At 36.3% G+C, this 26,107-nt stretch overlaps 1 protein-coding gene across 4 annotated transcripts; it reads right to left on the reverse strand.

The window, feature by feature from the left end:
* Positions 1 to 6,164: 6,164 nt before the first annotated feature.
* LOC111373592 (chromatin modification-related protein EAF1 B-like) lies at positions 6,165 to 25,779 on the reverse strand. Of its 4 annotated transcripts, none has more exons than XM_022996148.1 (23): positions 25,549 to 25,779; positions 23,644 to 23,776; positions 23,491 to 23,545; positions 23,287 to 23,384; positions 21,732 to 23,190; positions 21,502 to 21,621; positions 21,172 to 21,327; positions 20,152 to 20,340; positions 19,835 to 19,915; positions 15,366 to 15,423; positions 14,767 to 15,287; positions 14,629 to 14,682; positions 12,872 to 12,935; positions 12,585 to 12,781; positions 12,423 to 12,476; positions 12,213 to 12,293; positions 11,944 to 12,081; positions 11,669 to 11,785; positions 11,365 to 11,453; positions 11,017 to 11,232; positions 10,561 to 10,930; positions 7,014 to 8,677; positions 6,165 to 6,755 (listed from the first exon to the last, which is right to left on the reverse strand). In XM_022996148.1, the coding sequence occupies exons 2-22, from the start codon at positions 23,769 to 23,771 to the stop codon at positions 7,091 to 7,093; spliced, it is 5,832 nt and encodes a 1,943-aa protein (XP_022851916.1). In that variant the 5' UTR covers positions 23,772 to 23,776; positions 25,549 to 25,779; the 3' UTR covers positions 6,165 to 6,755; positions 7,014 to 7,090. The 4 variants fall into 4 exon arrangements, with proteins under 4 accessions (XP_022851916.1, XP_022851917.1, XP_022851914.1 ...); XM_022996149.1 differs by having other exon boundaries at positions 6,174 to 6,703; positions 14,767 to 15,272; positions 25,549 to 25,777; XM_022996146.1 differs by having other exon boundaries at positions 6,174 to 6,703; positions 25,549 to 25,777.
* Between the last annotated feature and the right edge of the window lie 328 nt (positions 25,780 to 26,107).

A 26,107-nucleotide genomic window follows, 5' to 3' on the forward strand; every position in this document is an offset into this window, starting at 1 on the left:
TTCAAGTGATACCCTTCATTCGTTTCATTTGGCAGACATGTTTTGATATTGAAAACAATGTAAGAGTTGGTTAGGGAAGAGTTAATTTGGATTTGTTGTGCATTGCATAATGATTGCATAACCATCATGAAATTTTGTTGTGATGGTTTTTTGAAAAATAAAATAAAAATTGTTTAAGTTTCTTATTTGCTGCATGATTATGTTCTTGAATGACAAACATGCCACTAAGAGTTAATTTTGCTTTTGAGAGTCTAGATATCAAGACACTTGCTGAATTTCTTTTGTGTACACAGGCCTTGTGGTAAGATGGTAGATCGACACATGTAGCTAAAGGAGTTTCTTGCTGAAGTTTTTATGAGATAGAATTGGTGAGGATTGAGAGCTACTGCTAGGGGTGTAAGCGGTCCGATTTTACGATTTTTGACAGATTTTCAAACCAATCCATTTTAAACGGTTTGAGAAAAACTCAAACTTAAATCAAACCATTTTGAACGGTCGGTTTTAAACCGTCGGTTTCACCATATAATTTTTGCCTGTCTACTTTTATGTCATTAATTCATTGAATTTAATATATATTTATATCTCACTAGTAATAAATCTAAAACAAACTAAGTCCCTGTTTGAACCAAATTTTTGGGACAAAAAGTTGAAAATTTGGACAGTTATTCCACAAGTCCAGCCGCATTTGTTGACCTGCTATGGCTCAAACAAGGGTTATATATATCTACTATAAATTTAAATATCAACTAAATCAAAGTGAAATCATAATAAACTAAAACATAGTTTTTTTTCATTTTTGTTCACTTTTTAGGCTAATGACGATACAATAACATTACAATACAAGTCTACCAAACTAGATATAAGGTCCAAAAAATATAATGATGCCCAACAAGACCTCGTGATCATCATATCTGAAAAAAAGGATACTGATTACACAAAAAGAATAACCAACCACAATAATAAAATAATTGTTTATAATATCTAAACATAACAATTACACAAGTTTACGTTTGTATGATGTTACGAAACATATTTAATTTCGTATTCTTACCTTAGTTTGCTCCAAAAAATTATTGATCTGAAACTTTATTTGTAACAAACATTATCACCGAAGGTCTAGGATTTCTTTGTCTCCGATTTGGTATAATGGACTTCAATTCAACTTTGAAGAAGAGTGAAAAATTTGAAAAAGAAGTGTGTGGTGCCAGTGGCTCAAAACTGTGTTGGGTGTCGACTGGAATTCATCTATAGTTTGAAGAGGAAAAAAGCTTTTAATAGATTATGTTAGTTTTGAAATTATTAAATATATATTAGGATTATTGGATAATAATAATAATAATAATATGTCTATATTAGAAAATTAGGAATTGACAAAAATACTCACAAATGACAAAACTATTGAATTTTACATATTTGAATGAATTTTGAAAAAATTTTATTTTTTTATTTTTTTATTTTTATATATTTTTTCACCGGTCCAGTTTGATTTTAAACCGCAATTAAAATTCTCAAGCATAAACCAAACCATTTTGACCGGTTTGGTTTGGGTCAAAACCATTTCGTTGACGGTGTCCACGTGGCACCAAACCTACGGTTTCTAAAATGCAGTTTCTGTTCTATTTTTCGATTTTGCGGTTTTTGCTTATAGCCCTAGCTACCACATACTAAAAAATGGTAATAACCATTCATTGATTTCTTGAATTGGAACCTTTTTTTTAGAAAAACATTACACGGTCTGTGGTTAGATGGTGGATTATACTTAAGATATGATGACGGTCAATTTAGGATTGAATTTGAGCCTTTCAAGTTTTTCTTATGATCATAACCTCTTAGTAGCCATTTTGAGCTAATACACATATATAACCATTTCTTTCCCTGAACCTATGTTATCCATACCTCCTCACATTGAAAAATAGCCCGTAAACGTCTTTTTCAACCTTTATGCTTCCAAGTGTATAGTAGGTATTGAATGTTCATTTGAGAAGAACGGTAACAAGGAAGGGCACAAGACAAGTGAAATGATAAAAATTAAAAGAAGAAGATGGGAAAGTTATCCAAAAAAAAAAAAAAGAAAGAAAAACTTGAAAAAAAAATGAGAAAAAGAATAATGAAAAAGAAAGGAAAAGAATGATTGATGTTGGGAATTGAAATGTTGAAGAATGAATTGAGTAAAGGACATGATCTATTGAAATGCCTGATGAGATGCCTAGCTATGTACTTGGAGGTCCTTGAATTTGTTTTGCTCTTCTTTTCATATAGCCCAACATAATCTTTATTACAATATTTTGCATTGGCTCTTTTGATCTCAAGTAGGGTTATGGTAAGAAATTAATGAATTCTCAATTGATAGTATGCCTATCATAAGATCAATGTTTGCTTGTTGCTTTGTCATACATACTTAAGCCTCCGTGTTCTGAGTGTATCTCTTTCTCAGCTCCATAAAGAGAAACCATGCACCAAACACTTTGATACCCATGAGTTATGTGGCAAAACATTTAACTCAAGATGTTCTTGATGTTGCATGTGTTAAAGTTGGCAGTAAGATAGTCATGGCTTGACACACACTTATACATTTTGTAAATGTTTTTGATCTGACGATAATGACACTGTTAGCCTCCTTGTAGTGTTGAGTTTGAAAAGAGCATGAAATATGGTTGAATTGAAACTTAACAATTTAAATTGTAACATAAACCAGTCATTGAGTGTTTTCTTTTGCATTAAATTAGCAATTAGCAAGTTGGAGGTGTGATAATGACGTAGATTGTTAGGTTTTTCATCCATTTATACTTACATTTGTATGATAAATTGATGCCTAAATGTACTAAGCAGCTTTATATTTTGATTTAGGTTACAAATGGATGAAAATGGTGGAAATTGGAAGAAAAAAGCGAAAAAGACTAAAGTGGAAGAAAATAAATGTTCAGGGACCAAGTTGCAAATAATTCATAGATGAGACGAGCGACGGAATGATGATTAGAGAATTCTAGGGGTCAATTTATGATCATAAAATCTTCATAAATCAATTTTCAACCGCACAAGAATGTTTTAGATTATCAACTTAAAATTGAGATCCATTTTGACCTAATAAACATCCAAATTGGAAAGAGTCTAATTCTAGCAAAATTGTAGCTCCTTACATTAGTTTTCTAACTTAGTTTGAATCACTTCAATCGGACATCAGGAAAAAAAGTTATGATAAAATATTGAAGATCATGCAGTGTAACCGAAGCTGACAAAGCGCCTAGGCACTATCCCCTAACGCCTAGGCACCATGTTGCTGATTTGTTTTAGAAAGCAAGCGCCCATTCGAAGCTCCTAGGCGTTGATCGCGAGAATGAGGAGTTTTCATCTTTTTGGACTCTTTTTCCATCCCATTTAACTTGGAACTCTTTGGGAACTTTAGAGGCACGAAAACACAATACAAAAAGAATAGCTTTTCTGGAGAGGAATCAAGAGAACAAGACGAGAAGATCAAGAAATCCATGGAGAACTAAGATCTCGGTGAAGCTACAAAGGAACTCAATTCGAATTGGAGATTTCAACATCATTCAATCATGTAATTTGATTTTTCATTATTAAACAATTCTTAAGTTTAGATTTTATTTCCATAAATTGGTTTTGAAATTGGCTTATCTTTTGTTAAGTTTTTCATAGATTCAGTCATGCTTTCTCCATTAAACAACCGAAATCTTTGCTTGTTCAATTTCAAATAAATTTTATTGGTGTGATTCAAATACTACTTTATGTATATTGTCGTTTCTTGAATTTTATTTCAATAAATAAAAGTGGGAATGTATTTTAGGGATTTTAAAATTTGAAACTACTGTAGATTTAATTTGGGTTTCAATGACATATTTTTAGATTAGGGAGTTAGGTAGAACGTCTCTAATTGAGTAAAACAAATGAATCATTGATGTTGAATGATCCAAATCAATCGAGGAAATTTCGACGCTTCACTAATTCAAACCTTGATAATTAAATCTCATTCCAACCGATAAACAAAGTCTTTTCATACAATTCACGAGAACCCTAATTTGTTGAATCATTTGAGTAATTCTTTCATTTCCTTGTGGAATCAACACTCCAAAACTGTGTTACAACTACCACGTTATTCTTTGAGCGTAATCAAATGTTTGAGACCAATAGGATAAAAACCTTAAATTAGACGTCAATTTTCGAGAATAAGTGTTTAACAAAGGGTATTGTACTAATCATTACATAAAAAGGAAAAAAGCTATCTTGCTGGGAAGCTACCCTAAAAGATCTCAATGAAGACAACTATAATGATCTTATTGTAAAACGTCTTTTCCTAACTTTTATGACTCGAGCAATTAAGCCTGTAAAGGTTTAAAACTTGATGCCTTAAAGTTATCTAACTTGAGAGTCATCGGGCTAAAACTTGTTACCGAGGGGTCATTTAAAAAGCTCAATAGAGAGACATCTGCACATTAGGTTGATTATAGAATAGATATATTTTAAAAAGCAGGTGCATGAAACAGAAGATGTACAATGCCTTGATTAATCCCCAAACACTTATTTTAGAGGATTAAGCCTTTAATGAAATGTTAATAACTTAGTTGATTTTTAGAGGTTGAAGCATCAAAAAATAAATAGAATCCTCATATATTGACATGTTGAACTTCAATCAGTAACATCTAATCAAATTAGAGAGAGTAAGGAGTAGTTATTTGTAAACCAACCGTGGATTACACCCTTGGGAAAAGAATGAAAAGAAACTAAGTTTAGGGATGTGTGAATCCCGCGAGCAAGGAAAGGAAATAATTGCCTTTTAAGGTAAAAATTTGAATGAACTTATGATTGTACAGTGCTGTATTTGATTCTTCACACACGCACACATTTTGTATTAAAAAGTTAGGAGTTTAACTTTTGCACTATAACTTTGAAGTAATTCATGAACTTGATATCACATATTCAATGCTGAGCCATAAAAAACAAATAATCCAGCTAAATTGTGTATTTATATCTTATGTTTGTCTTAGTTAACTATATTGTTTTGTTGTTTTATGTTTGCTCGAGGACAAGCAAAGAACTAAGTTTAGGGGTGTTTGATGAGTGTAATTCACTCATTGAACTAGCACATCTAATCAAGGTTTTCATTTTGTTCTTGAGCACTTTTGAGCGTTTTGATGTGTTTTCATGTTGTTTTCTAGTTTAGAAAACTTGAAAAAAAAAAAATACATATTTCAGAGCTTGGAATAAAACTGAAGTGTTGATCATGGAAATGGGCATAGAATGGAGATGAAAGGATAGAAAAATGAAGTGCAAAAAAGGTTAGAGCATGAGCGAGCCGAAGGAAGTACATAGGGAGCCTTGACACCCAGAACCAGCAAAGGCCATCAAAAATGAAAAGAAGCAGAACTGCTAGGGCTACATTGAGTGTTGTGACGCTAGCAGCAAAATTATCGCAGTGCTGCAGTGTCGGATATGGGCGCTCAGTGCTGCTTGCCGAAAACGGAAAAATCAGTTTTTTAATCTTTTCGACTCGATCCAACTCCAACTTGTGTTGGAATATTAGGTGAGCATAAATACAAACTTGACGACCTGGATTTGGAGTAGGAGATGGCTCAAGAAAAAATGAGAGATTGATTGAAATAAAAAACTACAATTTGGAAGAGAATTCAAGCAGCAAATCAACTTTTCTTTTCTTCTCCATGTTCTTTCTTTTGGATTTGATCATATTGTCTCTCTCAATTATGAACTAAATTCTAACTGTAGGATTTGACGTAACCTAACTTGAGATGTGTTTGAATTTTACTCTCGTTATTTCTTTTGTTCTTTCCATTAACTTATTTGTGTTGATTCTTACATATTGCTTTCAATTACCTCATATCAATAATTGAATGATTTAATGTTCTAAATTTCGACACCCAAAAGAAGAAAATTTAGACGTGATCTAAGAATAAAACAAATTAAATTTTGTAGGTTTCAAACAAAATATGAAATCTTTGAGGCTTATTTCACTTAAAAACCATGTAATTAAGTGAAATCATTCCTAAACTTTCTTACGTTGATAGATCTCTTATAATTTGCTTCTCGAACTATCATCACATCCACATTAGATTAGTATAAAAACATCGATTCTAAATTTGATTTTCTAGATAAAATAAAAACTAAAATAATTGTAGTAATTAGTAGGAATCAAATATCAATCATTGTGGATTCGATACTCTACTTCCAATATTATATTACAAAATTTGACACCGTACACTTGTAGAAAACGGGCGATAATTACCAATGAAAAAAAAAAAAAAAAAAACCTGGTCCTCTGAGCTTTCAAATACATCACCCCCTATCATACTTTACAACAAATGATGTAGGATGACCACTACAAATATTAACCGTAATATAACCAGACGACTAATATTCACAAAATTCCTACAGCCTTTGGCCAAAACAATGTTAACAAGTGAAATAATACACGGCTGATCTATGGGGCAAAAATAATTAGGGCCCCTAATTAACTGAGCAGGAAAATAAATATGCGATGGAAAATGTAACCACCAAAAAGGAGAGATGAGACTATGTACACCTACCTCTATCATCTGTCTCAATCTTCCCCAAGCTTTAGATCAACAGCAATGTACAAAATACCCCCAAAGTCTTCTTTGCCGAAATGCAGAGAACTTCTAAGTTTGACCAAATTGTCACCTTCCCATGCCCAGATAGAACCATAAGCTTCAAACTGAATAATGCATAAACAGTTGGTATATTGTCCCAGAGAGTGAGAATTTTTACTGAGCAAAAGCCAAATAGAAGCGTGTCTAAGAGATCAAAATGGCAATACTACAAGTTTTTAAGGAGATATTTACAGTTTACATTTTGTGTAGACAAAAAGAAGTTGAAACCCTGAAGGGCAGAAAAAATGGATTACTTTATGGTCGACTATTATCTTGTAAATAGAATGGCACAAGCATGCAAAAACCTAAATAAAGCAGTGAAGTCCAAGTATGTCAGCCGAAGTACAGATATATGGAATCAAGGTACGAACTAACCTGTAAATTGCTCTCAAACGTACGTTGACCTAACCCAGGCAGGACCTATCACCACCGAGACACCTGTTAAGCGTCCTTCATTCCAGTTTAGGTTCACCAGGCCTACCATATAAACTACCATTCCCTGCTTGCAAGAGCTGTGGCTGCTGCTGCTGCTGCTGCTGCTGAGGTTGGGCTACCGGCGAAGGGGGTGGTTGTAGTTGTGATGGTTGCTGCTGCCACTGAGCACTAACATCATGTCCAATTTTAGGTAAGCTCATAGACAACAGCCTTTGACCAGGCCCTTGGATATTTTGAGGCACGGACTCATTAGAACTCGCTGGTGGAGGAACCAAGGAACCCAAATTTGTTGGTGAATTCGAAGTATCAGAATCAAACAACGGCTCTGAACCATTCCGGTGCACACTAGGAGGAGAAATGACCTGTGCTACATTAGTTGCATTGTTACAAACCTGTGGCAATGTTGTCATGGGACCGATCTCAGCAGAACTGCTTGTTGGAAGCTGTTCAGTATGACAATCTCTGGCTTGCGGTTTGTTTGATGGGTCAGAATTAGGCTTTCGATTTTGATGAAATCCTCTCTGAAGAGACTCCGGATTTTGATTCACCAACTTTTGGTGAGGTGGTGCCCATTGGTGATTGGAGGCAGCCATAGTCACTGCTGGAACAGATTGATGGCCAGCAGATGATGTAGAGGCAGAAGTAACTGGTAGAACCAGAGCTTCACTGCTATTATCAGGATGAGAAGGCATTTGAGGTGGGTGTTTCGAGGGTGAAAATACTTGGCCAGAATATGCCTTGTGCTGAGGCAGGGATTGATTAGATGATTGCGAGGGCACATTTTGCCTCGCCAGTTGCACAGCATTTAGTGGTGGCCCAGGATATGAACCCTGACCTTGAATTAAATGTGTGCTCAGCACTCCTGTCTCTGACGACTGGTTCCCTGTACTCGAAATGCCATCCAAAAGGGAGGGGCCAACAGGGATGCTCTGATGCATCATGTTTCCTCTTCCAATTCCCTTTGAAAGTTTAGCCTGCCGTTGACTCTGTGTCTGCTGTTGCTGCTGGGAATGTGGCCTGTTACCATGCAAAACCTGCTGCTGCTGCTGCTGGCGCTGCCACTGCTTGCCTGTCTGATTGACACTGCTAATAGTTTGAGAACTATGCATTTGATGCTTCTGCTGGTGCTGCAGCACTGTATTAATAGAAGCAGATGTTAGCGGAGAATGTGATACCGATGGAGAGATTGTTTGGGACTGAACTTGGGAACTATTTTGTGAAGGCGACGAAATAGGAAGTTGCGGCTGTGGTGGTACATGCTGCATCAAGGAATTAGAAGCAGTAAATTGTTGCTGGAGAATACGATGTTGAATTTGTCTCTCTTTTGGTAGGCGCATTGCATAGGCTTGCTGCTGGGCATTGGGAGGTTGATTGGCTGCTCCTTGAAGATGTGATTGAAGAGAGCTACGAACTTGGGGCTGTTGTGGGGATACCGGGTGTGACTGCTGCTGATGGACGGATGAAACAGGTCGGGAAGCTGTCTGGTTAGGAAAAGGAGAATTTTTCCCACCAAAAGGAGAGATTCCTTGGCTGCTACCTGGTGGGGCCTGCATCTGAAGGTCAGACACCATCATCTGCCTTTGAGAATCCAGACTCGGCCCAGACTACAAGAGCAGATAACCATTTACTACTAAACGTACCAAGAGATGCAACATTGAAAATTGAGAATGTATCAAAAACACGGAGCTCAAAACAAAATAGCGACTTCATGATACTCGAATCGGCAAGTTATCACTCCAAAACATCTCTGGGACAATAAGTTTTTGTAGGAACTAATAATCAGTCAAGCATTTCATTCATAATGAAGAAATATCTTGTGTTTAAAAACAATCACCTTTGAAATTTACACAAAGTTCACAATGAGCCCATTTTAATTTGGAAATGATATTTTCACTGCATGCCAAGCCAAGAAATCAACTAGGATCTCATAGCTACTAATTAGATAAACAATTTATCAACCAAAGCAAACACTATGAGGATTGCTCCAGTTTGGGTTTTACTCGCTACACCTTTTGAGAAAATTTAACGCAAAAATGTCTCATCACTCTGGTGGCAACTAGTTTTCTTCAACAGGGGCTATCAGTGGAGTCTCTTGACATTTTATTTTCCCAGAATAGAATTATAAGAATCAAGTGTGTTGTACGCAATAAAATTTAGTCTATTACTAACTTAATGAAGTTTGTAGACTAAAGCCCATTAGCAACAATTCAATGAATTGCAATTCTACCGCAGATGAGGTACTCAGCCTCCAACCAAGACCATAGGAAACTATAACATGGTTGCTTACCAAGATTGCCCAATCAGCTTACTATGAGGGAAATCTACCTACTGCTGCATTTTCTTCGATATAGATTATAGACGAGGTCAAGCAATTGAATACAAAAGTTACCAGAACTAAGTGTTCTTGTTCCAAGTGTCTGGACCTAAGTCGCTACAGTGGGATAAAGAACATCAAATTTGGCAACGGAGCATTTGATATAAAATTAAAAAGACAGTCATGTGCACATCATTTCATATTTTAGAAGTCCAACGATGTTCTACTAGAGAGCATATAGTTGATAGTGGAGCAACTCTGGGTGGAAGTCCAATGCTGAGAGCACTAGCTTGGCAATTGTTATTATAACGATCTTATAAATACAAGTTACTTATTTAAAAATAAATCCTTTACTTACGGTCAAAATAACTTATTTCTAATTTTTACTCATAAAAAATGGTATAACTTGCACGTGCCATTCCCAACCTTTAGGTTGGGTAGTACATTGCTCCATAACCCCCTTTTTTGCATTTAACTTCTCAAGCTTTCATTTTTGGTGCAACGTCGTCTTTGTTCACAATTTTCATCCAATTTCAGCATTGAAATTCCAAAGAGAAACTTTGCCATAAATACATATATATATATATATATGGCGGTATGGTGGAGCCACTGAGGTGGTGGGGTTAGGATGGGATTCAAGAGGTTGATGAAGATGATCAAATTTTTTTCCTTTTCTTAATTTTCTTCTTTTTCTGTTATTTTTACGTTCATTTTTCTATTTATTTGAACTTGAAGTCACAAGTGTGTTTTTGTCAAATTTATTAGCAGAATTGACGGTCTCATACGTAAGGATGAACATGATTTGAAAATGAAAGCTTGAGAAGTTAAATGCCAAAAAGAAAAGGCTGTTGACTAATTTGCAACAGATCATAAAGGTTGGGGAAGGCACAGGCAATTCAGCCTAAAATACTAATTATAAACTTTCCTGTTAACTCACAAGCAAACTTTTAAGCTTAGCCAAACATGCAGTCTATAATAATGCTTGTATAATACAAATATCACTGGGAAAAGATTAATATCTAAAGTTACTGCCCTGAAGAATATGGGCATGGCAGTACCAATATCACAAATTCCTCTCCGCAATCACACTTTCGCGACTTTGAGACAGCATGAAAAAGTACATACCAGAGAAGGCAAGATCAAAATGCAATAAACAAAGCTCAAAACACTTACCCGCATCATATGCAAATTATCACGAGGTCTAAACACCGAGTTTCCTTGACCAGAGACAACTGCGGACTGTATATTTACTGACACTGCACCAGGGGAAACCATACTCCCAGAATTCACCATGGATGTTGATGATAGTACTTTGAATCCAGGCCTCACAATTGGCATGCTTCTGTTAACACCAGACACCATGCCCATGCCACTGCTACCAGTAAGCATACGAACACTGCGATCAGTTCCTGGAAAAGCTCCAGGAGCAGACATACTGGGCTGTTGAATATTTCTACCAGATATAATTTGATTATACTGTTGCATTCTCTGCTGTTCATCAATTGATAAAGATGTAGATCTAGGAACCCCATATCTACCATCCCTACAATACAAAGAAGCACCCAAATCCACGAGTCACCTATCAATAATTAGTAATTATTTCCCAAAAATCTTTTAATAGAACTTTACCTGACAGAGGAATTAAGTGGATCAGGTGGCATTGAAATATTATTGCCAGCCATTATATTGGAGGATCCTTGTACTGCAGAACCGGCAACAGATGTAGGAAGCATTGGCGCCACAGTAGCCTGCTTAGCAATAGCTAAACCACTAGAAAGTGGCACTTGATACCCAATAGAATGTATTTCAGGGCTAGAAGTTGTTGCATCACACAAATCCAGAGGTCTTCATAGAAACAAGAGTAGTGGAGTTTTAAAATAAGAAAATAGCAAGGGAAGTAAAGGAAACAGCTAGTATGAAAGTTAACATTAAAGGATCAATTGTCAAAGTGCACATCACATTAGCAACTTATCTTACGTTAAAATGGGCCCTCCATTCGGATTTGTTGGGCAAACTTGGGAGAGAGCAATTGCATGAGAATCGTGAGCTTGCTCCCGCTTTTGAGACTGGTTACCAATCATAAAAAAGAAGCATTGATAAATAAAATTAGTCAAAATATCGTGGAAAGGAAAAAATAACAAAAATCAAACAAACAGTAGCAATCATATTTAAGATATCTGATTCTTGAATTTAGTACAAATTTTCAGCAATGACCAACGTGATTAAGCATATTTTGAAAGAAATGCATATAATAATATTACATCGGTTATGACAAAGATACCTGAGGCTTACGATAATTTTGTTTCGCACCAATCATAATAATTTTCTCAAAGTGAGATTTGATGGTATCTTCTTCCATTGGCGCCTGCAAACGCTGAAACAATTGTCTGGCACTTCCCTGTATGGTGTGCAGAAGCAAAAGCCAATTGCAACAGAAACGCATCCAAATGATAAAGAAATAAGTTGTTAAAGGCAGGCAGGTAGCATAAAAAAGTTGTCTCGTGAAATACAAGTAAAACATGAAATTAAATTAGATGAGGACTACACGAATTTTACCTTGGGGATGCCGGGTAACGTAGAAGGATAAGGCTGTGAAGACCCCGAATACTCAATGCTATCCTCCCCATCACCAGAAGTCCTATCCATCAAAATGTTGTGCCTCTCCTTGCATTCTTTAGGTTTGCGAAATATGCACTGGATACATTGAACAAAATAATGTGTTCAAAAATCAACATGATTTCCAATTAACAAAAAACTTTCTCAAAGATGGGCCCCTATAAAATTCCATCAGGAAAGATACATGTATCAAATTTCAATTATCTCACCTTCAATTGCAAAGTACTGTTAATTGCATCACTTACAAGCTCCCAATTGGGACCCAAATCATGTACCAGAACGACAAGTGCCTAAAAAGTCAATACCACATTGATTTGATCATATCTCTAGAAGTAAAATGTTAAAAACATATCTCAAATGTCAGTTGAAATGCGTATATATGCATATCTCTGCATGAATATGAATATACGTAAACCAACCTGGTCCTCAAAGAGAGACCATAGACTTCCTGAACCCAGCTGCCCAGCAGGCATCTGCAAGAAATTCAAGATGCTCAACTTGCAAGGTGGAGGCCCATAAGAAAATATCAACAAGCAAAAAGCCAAAAGGCACAAAGAGGATATTCATCTGCATAATTGTACCTTCAAAATTTTGGGTTTCTTACCCCGATCCCGTCCTCCAAGTATTCTAACAAACTTATTTGGTTGAGGCACATTACCAATTTGGGAGGCTGCAGGCGAAGGGACAGATCCACCAATAGGTGCAATAGTCTCAAAAGAGTTATCTTGTGATTGACGCATAATCTTCTGCTTCTTCATTATGTGTTGACCAGATAAACCTTCACAGAACATATATGATTAAGACATAAAAAAGAATATAGATTTCAATACTAACACTACAGCTGATTTTAGGAGCAGAGAAACCTCACCACTGCTGCCATTAGATTCAAGTTGATGACTCTCTGATCTCTTCTTCAAATGATCCCACTGGAACTGGTAAAGAAAGAATGGAACAATAATCTCAGTATATCATTCATAAAATACAAACGTGACTTGTTGAAGAGAGAACTGCACATTTATAATTCCATTGGCAGGCATTTGAGTTGAATACCCAGATAGGCAATGGATTGTGATCAAATTGTCATTTAGGTTTCCCTCATACTCAGCATGCTCAGTGTTAAGACAGTACTATTTTGTATTTGAAGAATCATACGTGAATCTTTTGGCCGCCTAAAGAAACAAGGCAAATCTCCAAAAAATACTTGTACTCATCCTGATTGCAAATAAATTTTAACCTACACAAATTTTTCTGTACTAATTACATTGTGGTATCATGAGCTCATTGCATTAATTTTTAAGGTCTACAGAAAAATGTCAGTGCATCTTTAGACAAAGTGGTGACTACGATCCAGAGAGCTATCACAGTCTACAAGCTGCACTCACGGATAATGCATCTCTACAATGTTAAGAGCATTAACTCTATCCCTTGCATGTTTCTTCAGTAAATTCGCTTTCATGCTGGCATCATAGTAATTAAAGCACATTAAGTATGTCTTATCATAATAAAAATATCCAAAAATAGAAGAAATCTAGTAATCCTACACATTTCAACAAATTATCACTGAAATGAATAGCTCAAACTAATCCTTCAGTCTAAGAAAAATATCTTTCAGCTGTCTGATCAAAGTATGTGAAACATTCCACAAGAATGAGAATTTCATGAGGCATATAGGCCTCATACCTAAAAGCTATTATTCTTTAGAGCTATACACTGCAAGTTTTTGTGCATTCTAGCATTCAGCATCATCAAAAGTGCAAGAAGCGCCAAGGGCTTGCACTTTTGATGTACAGCTCGAGTGAGGAATTCATAAGAGCCTCAAAGCTTACACTTTGAGTGTTATTAAGCCCATGTTCCTTAGTCTTGGCCCTATTCGGCTGTTTTTTACCAGCCTCAGCTTTTGGTTTGCTTTTTTTGTAGCCTAGAATGCATTAAGGGTGTGGGTGAAACTTAAAATAATTGAAAATTAGAGAAAAGAAGTAAACAGTCAAACATTCCCTTGCTCTTTACTCTTATATTTAAAGAGCAATAAACACCAAGTGAAGTTCCTGCTTTCGACCACGAACGATTGATGGCAGGAAGCTGCGACATGTAATTTAACTTTTCTCATCTCTTACGTTTATCTCATTGTCTCAACGCGTTTGTTTCTTCTCCTCTAAGTTTTCATTTCCTTAAAAGTCAAAGGAAACAAGGTTCTTAATAAGCCACCAAGTTGTTTCATTTGTTTGAAAATTACATTTCTAATTTGTACAATGTTCCATGGAGAATTTTTAGATTGAATGATTTCTTACAAGTCCAAATTTTGTATTTTGATAACTCTTTAAATTATTTTACTGGCTTATGTTGAGGCTTACATCTAGCCTTATTGAGCCAAATGCCTGATTTAGCCTTTATTTCAAAATGCGGGTGCATTTCAACAATATTTGTGTAAAATAAACAATGAGAAAGAAAGTATCCCTTCAATTCAAACTCATGTACATCCAAAGTGCTTGTTTTTCACTAAAATATAAGAGTAAATTGAAAACGATTGCCCTCTCCCTCTATGGCACACTTCTAACGTCAAAAGCTTGGAATGAAACAAGTAATCAGTTGTACTAAATGCTAAATTCTTGAAGTAAAATGACTCACCTGCTCACTCTGAAAATTGGAATCAACCTGCCACCTTTGTTCATATGTAGCATTCTGCCACAAATATACCAAAGAGAAGGTCAACCCTTTTTTAAGACAAATCAAAATGTTAATTAGAAAATATAAGTAATTGTCTACCAGATGCTTTTCTTTCTTTTTCTTCTTAGGTTTTGTCAATATTTGTACAGATTCGAATGGCAATTGCTTTTCAAATTCCCCAACAGATTCAACTTCCAAACCATTTGGAACAAGGGATCCACCACGTGAAGTACTCTGATCATCCTGATATGAATCAGTATCACCACTTGAAGCATCTGTCTTATTAGATATCTGAATGCCTCCGGATGTTCCTGCACTAAAGGGGCTGATAACTCTCCTGGAAGCAGTCCGCATACGTTTTGTAGGAATTGACACATTAAGAGTGCTGCCTGGGCGTTTTGCCAGTAAAGCAGATTGTTGTGTTGCAACTTTACTTTCAATGCATTGCATGGGCAAAAAATGGGGACCTATTTTGTATGACCTAGCACCATAAGGATTTGTCAAGTGTTTTGGGTTCTTTTGGGCAAATCTTGAAGGTAGACCATCAAAGGCCACTGCCGTGTCATATGTACTTGTTTCACCTTCATCCTCTTCATATGCATTATCTTGAAATTTAAATTCTTTAATAAGTAATATCATCCAGAAAAATGATTAGTCAGAAAGCAGGTGGAAACAAAGTGAAACTATCACAAATGTACCTGCTATATCATCACATGCAGATGTATCCACTTCGTCTTGCACAGTACTTCCAGTTTTCTGAGAAAGCACAAAAATAATGTAATAGCATCAATAAGTAAGTTAGGTCACAACATTAACAAAAACAACACACAAATTTTCAGCCATAATAAATAATAATAGCTTAGATACAATCATAGAAAGAAAACAACAGTTCTCTTTTCCTTTTTTCCCCTTATTCCTGTTTTGAGTTTCTATAAGACATACCTTCATCTAACTACCAAAATGATATAATAACTTCTACATAGATTTCCACCCGATGAATCATGACATCTTGGATCAGGATATCACAAGCACAAGTACTTTCCATTTCTCTCAATAGTTTTCATTTAATGACGTTAAACTCTAGATTATCACTAAGAAATCCAATTGAAAACAGTGGTTGCAGAGGAAAAACTACTTCCCATCACAGTGATTGCTATAATCAAGATTCAGAAGCCCCATCCAGCACAACCGTTAGCATGATTCTAAGACTGAACAATCGAAACCCGTGATGAGGTGAAAAAATTAGAGGCCTGATGTAGAATGGTCATTCCCCCAGTTCAAAAGAAAAAAAGGTGGTACAAACCCAATTCACAAGGTGTATACCACTGCATATAAGCAACTTTTTTTTTTTTTTTTTTGATAGGTAATCAGATAATTTTATTATTTAAAAAAGAATACAGGGAGGGTGTACAATCATTTTAAGCCATTAAGGAACAACATGAAATTAGACAACCTATCTACAGGATTTCTAGCCACAACATTAAACCAAGAATACAAGATAGAGTTTCTCTTATCTGCTCTCTTATCTTTGTTTGGTCTTCGAAGCAACGGTTGTTCCTTTCTCTCCACAAGTACAATACAATGCAACCCGAGATAAGGTGTCATGCTAGTTTGCTATCCTTATCACGAAGTTTTCTCCGTCATGCCTATATCACGTCCTCTATACGACGAGGCATTATCCAATCCATAGATTGAGAACCAAGTATACTATTCCAAATCTAATGTACACCATCACAATGAATGAACAAATGATCGATCGTCTCCCCATCCTTGCACATATAACGCCACTCGGTCACGTAGAAGCCTTTATGTTTAAGATAATCCACCGTTGAGACCTGTCCCTTACAACTGTCCACAATAAGAATGCCACCCGAGGAGACAATTTACACTGCCACACCAACTTCCAAGGGAATGAATTATTCACACATCCCATGAGGGAACCAAAGTACAAGCGAACTAAAAAAATGCCCTCCCGTGCTGCCTTCTCTCCTACTCGAATTTGTGCCTCATGTAAAAAGGTCATAAACGGCGAATAATCTTCCAATTCCCAATCTTGTAGATCCCTCCCAAATACAATATTCCAGCTATAGCTCCCATTATGAATGTCTAAGAGATCACTCACCATAGCAGTGGGCACTGAGGCAATGCAGTGTAAGGAAGGAAATCCCTCCTTCAACAGTTGATCTCCGCATCAACAATCATCCCAAAATCTAATCTCATTACCATTTCCGACCACAAACTTCAATTTGTCCAAAAAAGCACTCCATACCTCACTGCATATAAGCAACTCACCCTACCTATTCGGAAAAAGCATTCTCCCTTGGAGACTATACATGCAAGCTAGCTCCAGACTAAACCCCCCACATATCCTAGTTGTTTGCCAATGAAAACAACTTAAATACAAACCATGTACTGCCAAAAAAATTCACTGTTCCACTTTCTTTTTTCTTTTTTTAATGAAAGCAGAATGATTCCATCAAGCAAAAGAGATCTGGGCACAGACCTAGATTAAACAAGTACTAATTATGCAAGTTAGCTGCAGAGAAAAACCCCCACATATCCTAGTAGTTTTGTCAAATGAAAATAACTTAAATACGAACCATGTACTACCAAAAAATTTCATTTTTATGCATCCACACATTTTTAAGGAGCAGGATGATTCCACCAAGGAAGAGAGGGCTGGGCACAGACCTAGATTGGACAGGTACGTTTACAGTGTAAAAAACATGACTTATTCATATCTGCGGAAGAAACACTAGAATGGCAGATTATCTGGAAAATATTCATGTAATTTGACTTTTAACTACAAAACCATTTAATTGACATTTCCATAGAATGCTTTGGGTAAAAATGGATATTACCGTATTACTTGCCTTCTTCTAACATAACGATAACTTGAGAAAAAGAAATAAATTAATGTTATAATGATTTATGGTCCTTGAGAAATATTAGTATAGTCCCATTCGATGACTCTGTGTGTGTGTGTGTGTGTTGGGGGGGGGGGGGGGGGGGGTGTTCATTAAATTAGGACTCACGCGGGGGATTTAACTCGACTTTTTTTAACCTAATGTTAAATTGTGAAGGAAATATAATAGAAATAGAACTATATTTACTATTATTTAAGTTCATGGAGAGAAGAGTACTATAGTCCCAATTTAGTATAATAATAAAGAATATAATTAAGATAGTTAAGCTCATTAGTGATTACGCATATATTCAGGTGTAATTCAAAGGTTTCAAAGAGCCATTTTAATTTTGGATTATGTGAGGGAGATCTAGCGGGTAAGTTTTACCTAATTCAGAGATATTGCCTATATGCAGCCACTTGACACACATTGCCAGCAGACAGTTATTGAAAATTACCACTTAACTCGCCTTCTTTTAACCTCATGTTAAATTGGAAAGGAAACAAAAGGAATAAGATTTTTTTTCACAATAGTTTACGGTCCTTGGGAGAGTGTTAAGAGTCCCTGTCACAAGCATAGAAGTATTAAACCCATAGTTAACACTATTAAATCACAGAAGTGATTAAGCATAGATTAAGATGTAATACGGAGGTATCTAAAACAACCAACAAGCTTTTTTTTCCTATTTGGCAAGAGTATGCCTGTGGTTCATATCCATTGCAGGTGATGTGTAAAGCGTTTTTCTTGCATGGTGAGATAACTGGTCTGTATGCCTGACAAGTATATTACGAAACCCTCTACCTAATTTAGTGATTGGTCAAAATGTACAGGAAAATGAAGCAATTTAGAAAAATCATATCAAAAGTTCTTAGGAAAGTGATAAGGACGGCAATAGGGTGGGCCAGAACAGCTCTCCCTGTCCCCGTCCACTCGGATATTTCTGCGAGGTGAGGCCAGGAGGGGGTAAGAATTAAAATATCTCCATTTATGTCCGGTATAATAATTGATTTATTTTTAACATTGTTCAATATTTTTTAAATATAATAAAAATTTCATAAAATAAAAATAAAATAGAAAGATTCAGATGGGTTTTGGGACAATTCAAGGTGGTGCAATGCGGGGGTGCGGTGGTATGAAGTATTTACCCATCCTTAGAAAGTGATATAATGGGTGCTAGAGGAAAAAAATGATTTTTGTTGGATATATCAAATTATTAAGGATGTGAATGAGGGCTCACCCATGATTATGAGACACAACAGCATAAAGCTAGAAAATTACCTATTGCAATATGCCTGCATTGTTTACTCAACTCGTAGAATTAAGGCATTTGCATTTATGCTGGGTTTTATTGTTGAAAGATCCTAGTTGGTGCCAATACCGAGATTTTTGGCGACACAAGTATAGACGAAACTTAGGAATATGATTATTAAATATAATAATTAGATGAAGTTTAAATGAGCTTATATTGGTTTAGTTTTTCGTTATCATGTCAGAATCAATGTGGAACGAGAAAAAACCAAACACAATTGAGGAAACTCCATGCGAAGATGATCAAAGGAAATCAGCTTAGCTTTTGATTAAGCCTAACTTCTTGTTGTGCGGTCCTTGGGGAAAAATTCTGATGCTTGTGCTTCTTGGTAACATAAACTTAACACTAAACGTTTTGTTCCATGTGTTGATTACTTTGTCTATTACACAAAAAAAAAAAAAAAAAAAAAAAAAAAAAAACTAACTATTTCATCTGATAGTAACTTGTCATCACTATTAGAACTCCAACCTCATTATCTGGACAGAAATGTGGATGATTACTATTTGAATAAAGAGAGCCCGATTTGGTAATGAAGTCTTGATTACTGGTTCACCATAGACAAGGTGCAAAAAAAATATAGATTCCAAGGCTCACTGTCTATAATCCCGATTCACAGCTTCCACAAAAACCCGCAGGGTAAGAAGATATTGATACACTCGAATAGATATTTATGAAATAACTGTTGGTACATAAATACACACTTCAATAACAGTGCTAGCCTAGGACCAACTTTTTATATACCGTTGTAGTGGTTGGCACCCTCCTTGCTCAATGGTCTTACATATTTCTTAAGTTGACTGACTTAAGTCCAGTAAGAGGGCCATCATATGAGAATTCATTAGGTTGAGCACTTACCAAAAATAAAAATAAAAAATATCAAAAGATGAAGCAAGCAATTAATCACAAGTCACCCTATCACCTCTGGTCCACAAAAAGTGCTCTACTCATTTACCTCGTATTGATCCACAAGAGATTCAATTGATTTTCTGTAGGATTCCATAGCCTCCGGCTGAACTGTGTAGAAGAGGTTCTCCTGCAAGTCAACAAAGAGAGGGGAAGTAAACTCCACTACTACACAACTTCAACATTAACACAACTCAAAGAGTTGCATTGTTGCACACATACAACCATTTCTATGCTCATAATAAGCACACACACGAACCAAGATTGGATAAATAAGCAATGCAAGAAGAAAGAAGTGCAGAAAGAGGAGAGACAGAGCAGACGCACAATCAACAAAAAATAAAGATACATGATATTAATTCATACTTCAGTCAAATGATCCTCCCATGACATGTCCAGGATTCCCGAATCAGGTATCCTTTCTGGAGTTACCAACGCTTCAGCGTGGCAAGGAACAGCATCAGAGTTGTTATATTTCAGAAATTTCAGTGCGTATGACTGGACAGCGAGTACACCCTCCTTCGGAGATTGGAGCTCCAGCTCTTTACTTTTCTCCTGCCACAACCACGAAATGCTTAGATATGAATCCATATGCCCTACCAATCTCAATAAATAATGAGGTTAATAAGCTGATATGAATTCAATCGCGGATGGAAGACAACTAACCCCAACTAGCAATTTCAATTAGAAAGCAGCATCATTACTCATCAAGTTAAACCAAACCAAGAGTATGTGTTAAAACAGGTCCTTTGCTTGTATCCATACATCCCAAAGAGCATGAGAGCTTATGTTCAACTCTTTACACTGGAGTAGTCATAGAATGACACTTAAGAATATACATGGACAACTACTACAAATCTCTCCTTTTGCATACAAATATTCCATGATCTCATTGCCAAATAAGCATAGCTCTAACCAGATAAAGATACAAAATTATTCAGACAATTGTAAGTAAAATCTCGAGGGTTACTGGAAAATGGGTAGTAAATAACATGAGTATCGCAGGTGATTTAAATTTTTTAAAGTAATCCATCAACAATAATTGTGATATTACAATTCAATAACCAATAGATCCTTTTGAATGTGCCTTTAAATTGCATTGTATCTGCCTCATTAATAATTCGATAATCTCAATCAAGAGTTTTGTCAAAAGGGGACAAAAATGTTAGTCTAGCATCCAGGATAAATATGCCATAAAATAAATTCACAAAGCAAGCCCCAAACCAGAAAAGAAAAAATGTGGTAGAACCACAAAGACCTACGTATAATGGATTGAGAAGCCCCTATAATATCAGAAAATATCCTCCACGTCAATAAACAAACTCTATCATGAAAAATCCATAAGCAGGGAAAACGACAAAAAAATAGAAGAAGTGCCTAAGCTACCTCTACAGAATGCCAGAACTCCATGACAGCTTTGGCCATGGTATAAGCTACTTTCTTTTCCTTCATGGGGGAAGCTTTTACTTGTTTTCTTGACTGAGAAGTAAAAGCGACCCTATGGCATATTTGAGCAGCAGCATTTATCTTCCAAAGACGCTCCTGAACGAAGATAAAGTAAAACAGGAAGGTTCTTAAAGCTAGGAAGTGTAAAAATTATTCCCAGAAAAGGATTACTATTCCATTCTACATAAAAATCAGTAGTTCAAAATACTCCAAAAGCAAAGGGACACGTGTATTGGAAACAAAAGACATGGTTTGTTTATGAAGTCAAACCTGTGCAAAATCATAGGCTAACCATGCCATTTCCTCAAGTACATAATCCCAATGAGATTTTCGACGAATCTCCAGTGGAGAGGTAGCAGTGGATAACTCCATAATTCTCTTTTGCTTTGCCTGTTCAACATAATAGGTCAGATCTTTAAAGCCTAAATACAAAGTTAATAAAAAATTTATTCAATTTCATAAAAAGGGCTACATGTTAAACAATAATGAAAATATATAACCTCAATGATTCGTGCCTCTTCCAAGATCGAGTCTTCAGCAACTTTGCTTGCCAATTTCAAGTTGGACACTGAGAAATTTTGTGCCACAGAGGCAACAGTAGAAACACCAGCCAGTGATGCCTTGGGAAGTTTTGAAATTGAGGAATTAATAGAATCCTGATGCCTAATGCTTGTGGGGTCAGGATTGTCATGTGAAAGGACGACACTTTCCCTCTCTGATTCTGATCCAGTGTGGCAACCAGCTTCCATTCCTTCAATGATAACTTGAGCTTTCACCTCATTTTGTAAAGTAGGTGCGTTTCCATTTATTTCTTCCTGGCCTTTGAGCAGAATGCCATTCTCTTGGAGGCTTTGACAAGTAGAATTGCTCCCGACAATAACAGTAGTACTATTGTCATTAGCTTTGTTCTCTTTCTTATCTCTGAACAACTCATCCCCTTCTGCATTTGGGATCCCATCAATCACTGAGACTTGATTGTTAGTACTCCCATTTGAGTCAACATTTCTCATGTTAGTACACATTTCGCCCTCATTGTTTCCATTGATACTTAACATGGTTTGAGTGCAAGATGACTCAGAATCCAAACCCTTTGTGCCACGCTCCGTGCTACTATTCTGAGCATCATTTTTTATCTGATTACCCTTTTCACTACCAAGACCATTCATATGACAGGAACAAGATTGACTCTCAACTTTTGCAGGAATCACACTTGGCTGGCACTCAATGACTCCAGATGTTACCTCTTCCCTTGACTGCAATGGCTCAGGTCCATCAGAGGCCATTTTAACTGGAGATTTTTCAGCTTCAGAAATTGATTGTTGGTTGTTTTGATTGTCCAGAGGGGTTTTGGAAGTATTAGAATCTGATGCAGCATTTGGTGAACCATCTTTTATCGAGTCCTTAGTTGATTTTACAATCCTTGCACTATCCAACTCCATATCCTGCTGGCTGACTGATGGGACAGTCATATGAAGGATATTATCCATTGGACTTGTAGGCTTTGAGTTACAATTTGATGATGTATTTTGGTTGTTATAGTTTTCTGAATCAGAAACTAGTTCTTTTGCATCCCTGGGACCTCGGAGAGGAGGTAAAGAAGAGCCATGACCACCACGAGTTAGAACTACATCTGTTGAACTTGACTTGATTCGATCATTACTTGGCCGGGACCTGTATCTTCTCTTATAAGCTTTCCTAGGGAGACCAAAAGCATCAGATTCCCCAAATTCTCTGACATTTTGACTCCCACCCGTATAAGATGACTTCTCCGATGGTGCAATGTTACTCCTGCTAGGATGTGAAGAGTTCTGATCACCTTCAGAGAATTCAATTTTACCATCAAATAACATGATATTATCGGCACTATTGGGCTCACGAGGAGGTGCTCCAGGCCTACCACTACTTTCCACAGAGTCTCCATGAGGTGATGATATAAGTGTAAAACTGCCTTTTCGTTCACTACAATGACGGGAATAAACAATCAGAGGAAGAAAAATACATGGAACTTGAAGGACTCAGCAAATTAAAAATACAAAATAACTGCAGAGAAAATACCTAGTGACAAACTGATCAGGGTGTCGATTTCTCAACGAAGTTGACTGGACGCTAACTGAAGCAACATTACCAAGCTTAAAATCCAACGGATTTCCACCCTGTCAAGAAAAAAAAAAGCGCGCGCACGCACGCACATACCCACCAGTTAACACCACCAAAAGTTCAATAAAAACTCAGAAAGGCAATCTAGGTTCAGCTCCATACTTTCTCAAGATATTCCAGCTCTCTTCTCCTTTCATCTCGAACGATGTACTCCTGCCTGTTACCAGAAGTGATTTTCCGTGGACATGACGAGTAAATCTTAAGGACTAGCAATAATTTGTATTAAGGATTTTAACAGAAAGCAAGTAGCAATACCTAAGCTCTGACTGAACCTTCTCAATCTCAGCTCGCAGTGGAGAAGTTTTGCTACCAATACCAACTAGTCCCATAGAATCAACCTCAGCATTGACTAAGGTAACAAATGCAGAACTACATCCATGCATTCCTCCTTTAATAGATATAGACAATTCTCTCCATTAATTCAAGACTTAAAAACGGCTACAAACAGAAACCAGCAGAACTCAAACTCAGTCACACGCAAGAAACTGAAATAAGAGATATAAAATGGGCATATCAACATGCTCCCTGAATCAATTGGAAAAAAGAGGGAAGGAGAATACTTTATCAACAAGATGTTTCAGCAGGTTCAGTGAATGTGGAATTTATATTTCTAAATCTATTTATGCTACAACCGTTACAGAATTTCCTCATAAATACCTAAATATACATATCAGAAAGGAAGGTGAGGAAAAACATTAGACTTTGACGCTACGCAGCATCCTCTCCATCTTTTGCTTTTGTCTTGTCCAGATAGAATCAAGTTGTCTTTTCCGGAGAAATGCCTCTTTGTTTCAGGCAAGAAAACTTGTTCCATGATTTTTTTATTAACCGTTCAAGCTCATATATAGTGCACCTCATTTTAATTTTAGAATTTTGTCATCAAAAAGAAAATTCACACAAGGAATATAACATGCAAGCGACATCCCATTTTAAATATCATGATGGAGAAAGTGGTACAAAATTGGAATTTGAATACAGATTGTGAGAGGACAAGAGATCTGTGAACATTAAATGTGTAATTTATATTTGCCAATTGTCAGAAAATACAGATTGCGTGTTACTTACTTAATTATACTATTAGTCCAACGTTGAAAAATAAATTAAGATGGAATTTGGAAATAAATTTTGAAAACTTGGAATGCCTATACCTTTTACGGGATATTTCGTCTCAAAATTAATAGTATTGCCACAATTAACCCCAAACTGATGTGCATAGCACCTATTTACTAAGATTCAAAATTGCTGAAAGTTGAGGGGAAGAAATATTTTTCCAAAAGATTTTGTAAAAGTTACTCTTTTGAAAGGAAAGCAAACAGTTTTTAATGTCTGGTCATTCTCCAGTAATCACCTGTGCCAAATAGTCTTGTCAGGTATCACCATCTAATATCATGATTCATCAAACTACATTTCGTCTCAGTTGACACGAAGTAATTCATAATGAAATGCCTGGAACATTGTATATAATGTGAACCCCAAACAAGCATGTGTATCATAGCATATGATGAATGATTTCCTCAAAATCAGCTTCAAGGAAGTACAACAAACTACAAGCATATGCATATAACATACACATACCACATAAAAAGACCGATAGAGCAACGTGTAACAGTATCTATAGTAACAATACTACTTGCAACCAGGAGATAGAGGATGTGATTTTTTTTTCCTATCGCGTGCAGCATTGTCTATACTATAACTCTCAAATTCTTATAACTGACCGACTAAAAGTTCCAAAAAGGAAAATATTGCAACTCAGTAAGTACAAATCAACTTAGTTAACATGCAAATCACATGATATTATCAGAACAATTAAATGCGGATAACCACAGAAGCTCGCAGAAAGTCAGAAACAACACAACTCTACCCCCAAACCTCGGGTCAATTTAACAAAAATGCATTAACGGAACCACACTATCAAAACCCCCACATTCATTTCCCAAATTTAACCCCTAAAATTCAATCAAAATGCTCAATAAAAATTCTAGGGTTCGTAGAAAATTGAACAAACCACCAAATTCTAGTGTTTCCAAAGTTACAAACGGCAAATTATAGCTGAATTGTTACTAGGTACGAGAAAATTACAAGCTAGTGCTAAAAATCGGGGATCCTAAGAACTCTTTACCATGGTCTAGGGTTTTGCTTTTTTGATGCACAACGTACCTCATTTCAAAGCACGAGAATATTTCTGTATACACCCGTCAAAGCATTTATCCTTCGTATAAATATATATACTTGTTTCCGTATATGTAAATGGAGCTTCTGGTTTTGTTCGTCCTTCGTTCTTGTGGAAGTTTCTCTCTCTAAAATTGTACGTAATTACTTTTCTCTCACTAAATTACTGTAAAAACTATTCGGGCGCCCGCAACTGGGCTGGACACCGCAGACGATGATTGGAGAAGGCCTCCTGCGAAATTGGACCTTTTGGGCATTTAGCGCTTCTTGTTAAAAAATAAAAAAAAATTTTAAATTTATGTGTGATGGTGACATTTTCCAATATCCTCGATCATCACATATCCCGACGACTATTTTTTGATAAAGTTGTAAATCCATCTGCGGGGTCCTCGAGCATGTTCATCCTCGAGACACTAGGCCCGACCACATCTCATGCTACTTCGCATATTGCAAACATTTTGTCCTCGGGCATAGTCCTCGAGCATGTGCTCCCCTCACAACTGACGATGGTTGACCCTTTAGAATTCCTACGCAATTAGGAATCTTA

This window comes from Olea europaea, unplaced genomic scaffold, assembly GCF_002742605.1.
Source record: "Olea europaea var. sylvestris unplaced genomic scaffold, O_europaea_v1 scaffold1146, whole genome shotgun sequence".
Classification (NCBI taxonomy): domain Eukaryota; kingdom Viridiplantae; phylum Streptophyta; class Magnoliopsida; order Lamiales; family Oleaceae; genus Olea; species Olea europaea.

What these genes read in the sequence shown, in the direction of transcription:
- LOC111373592 (XM_022996148.1), bottom strand. Translation starts at nt 23,771, where the DNA reads ATGCATGGATGTAGTTCTGCATTTGTTACCTTAGTCAATGCTGAGGTT. An exon ending in TGCATGTGATGATATAGCAG is followed by an intron (nt 15,288 to 15,365) that starts GTACATTTGTGA and finishes TACTTATTAAAG; the next exon opens with AATTTAAATTTCAAGATAAT. An exon ending in GGTCTCTCTTTGAGGACCAG is followed by an intron (nt 12,294 to 12,422) that starts GTTGGTTTACGT and finishes TTGACTTTTTAG; the next exon opens with GCACTTGTCGTTCTGGTACA.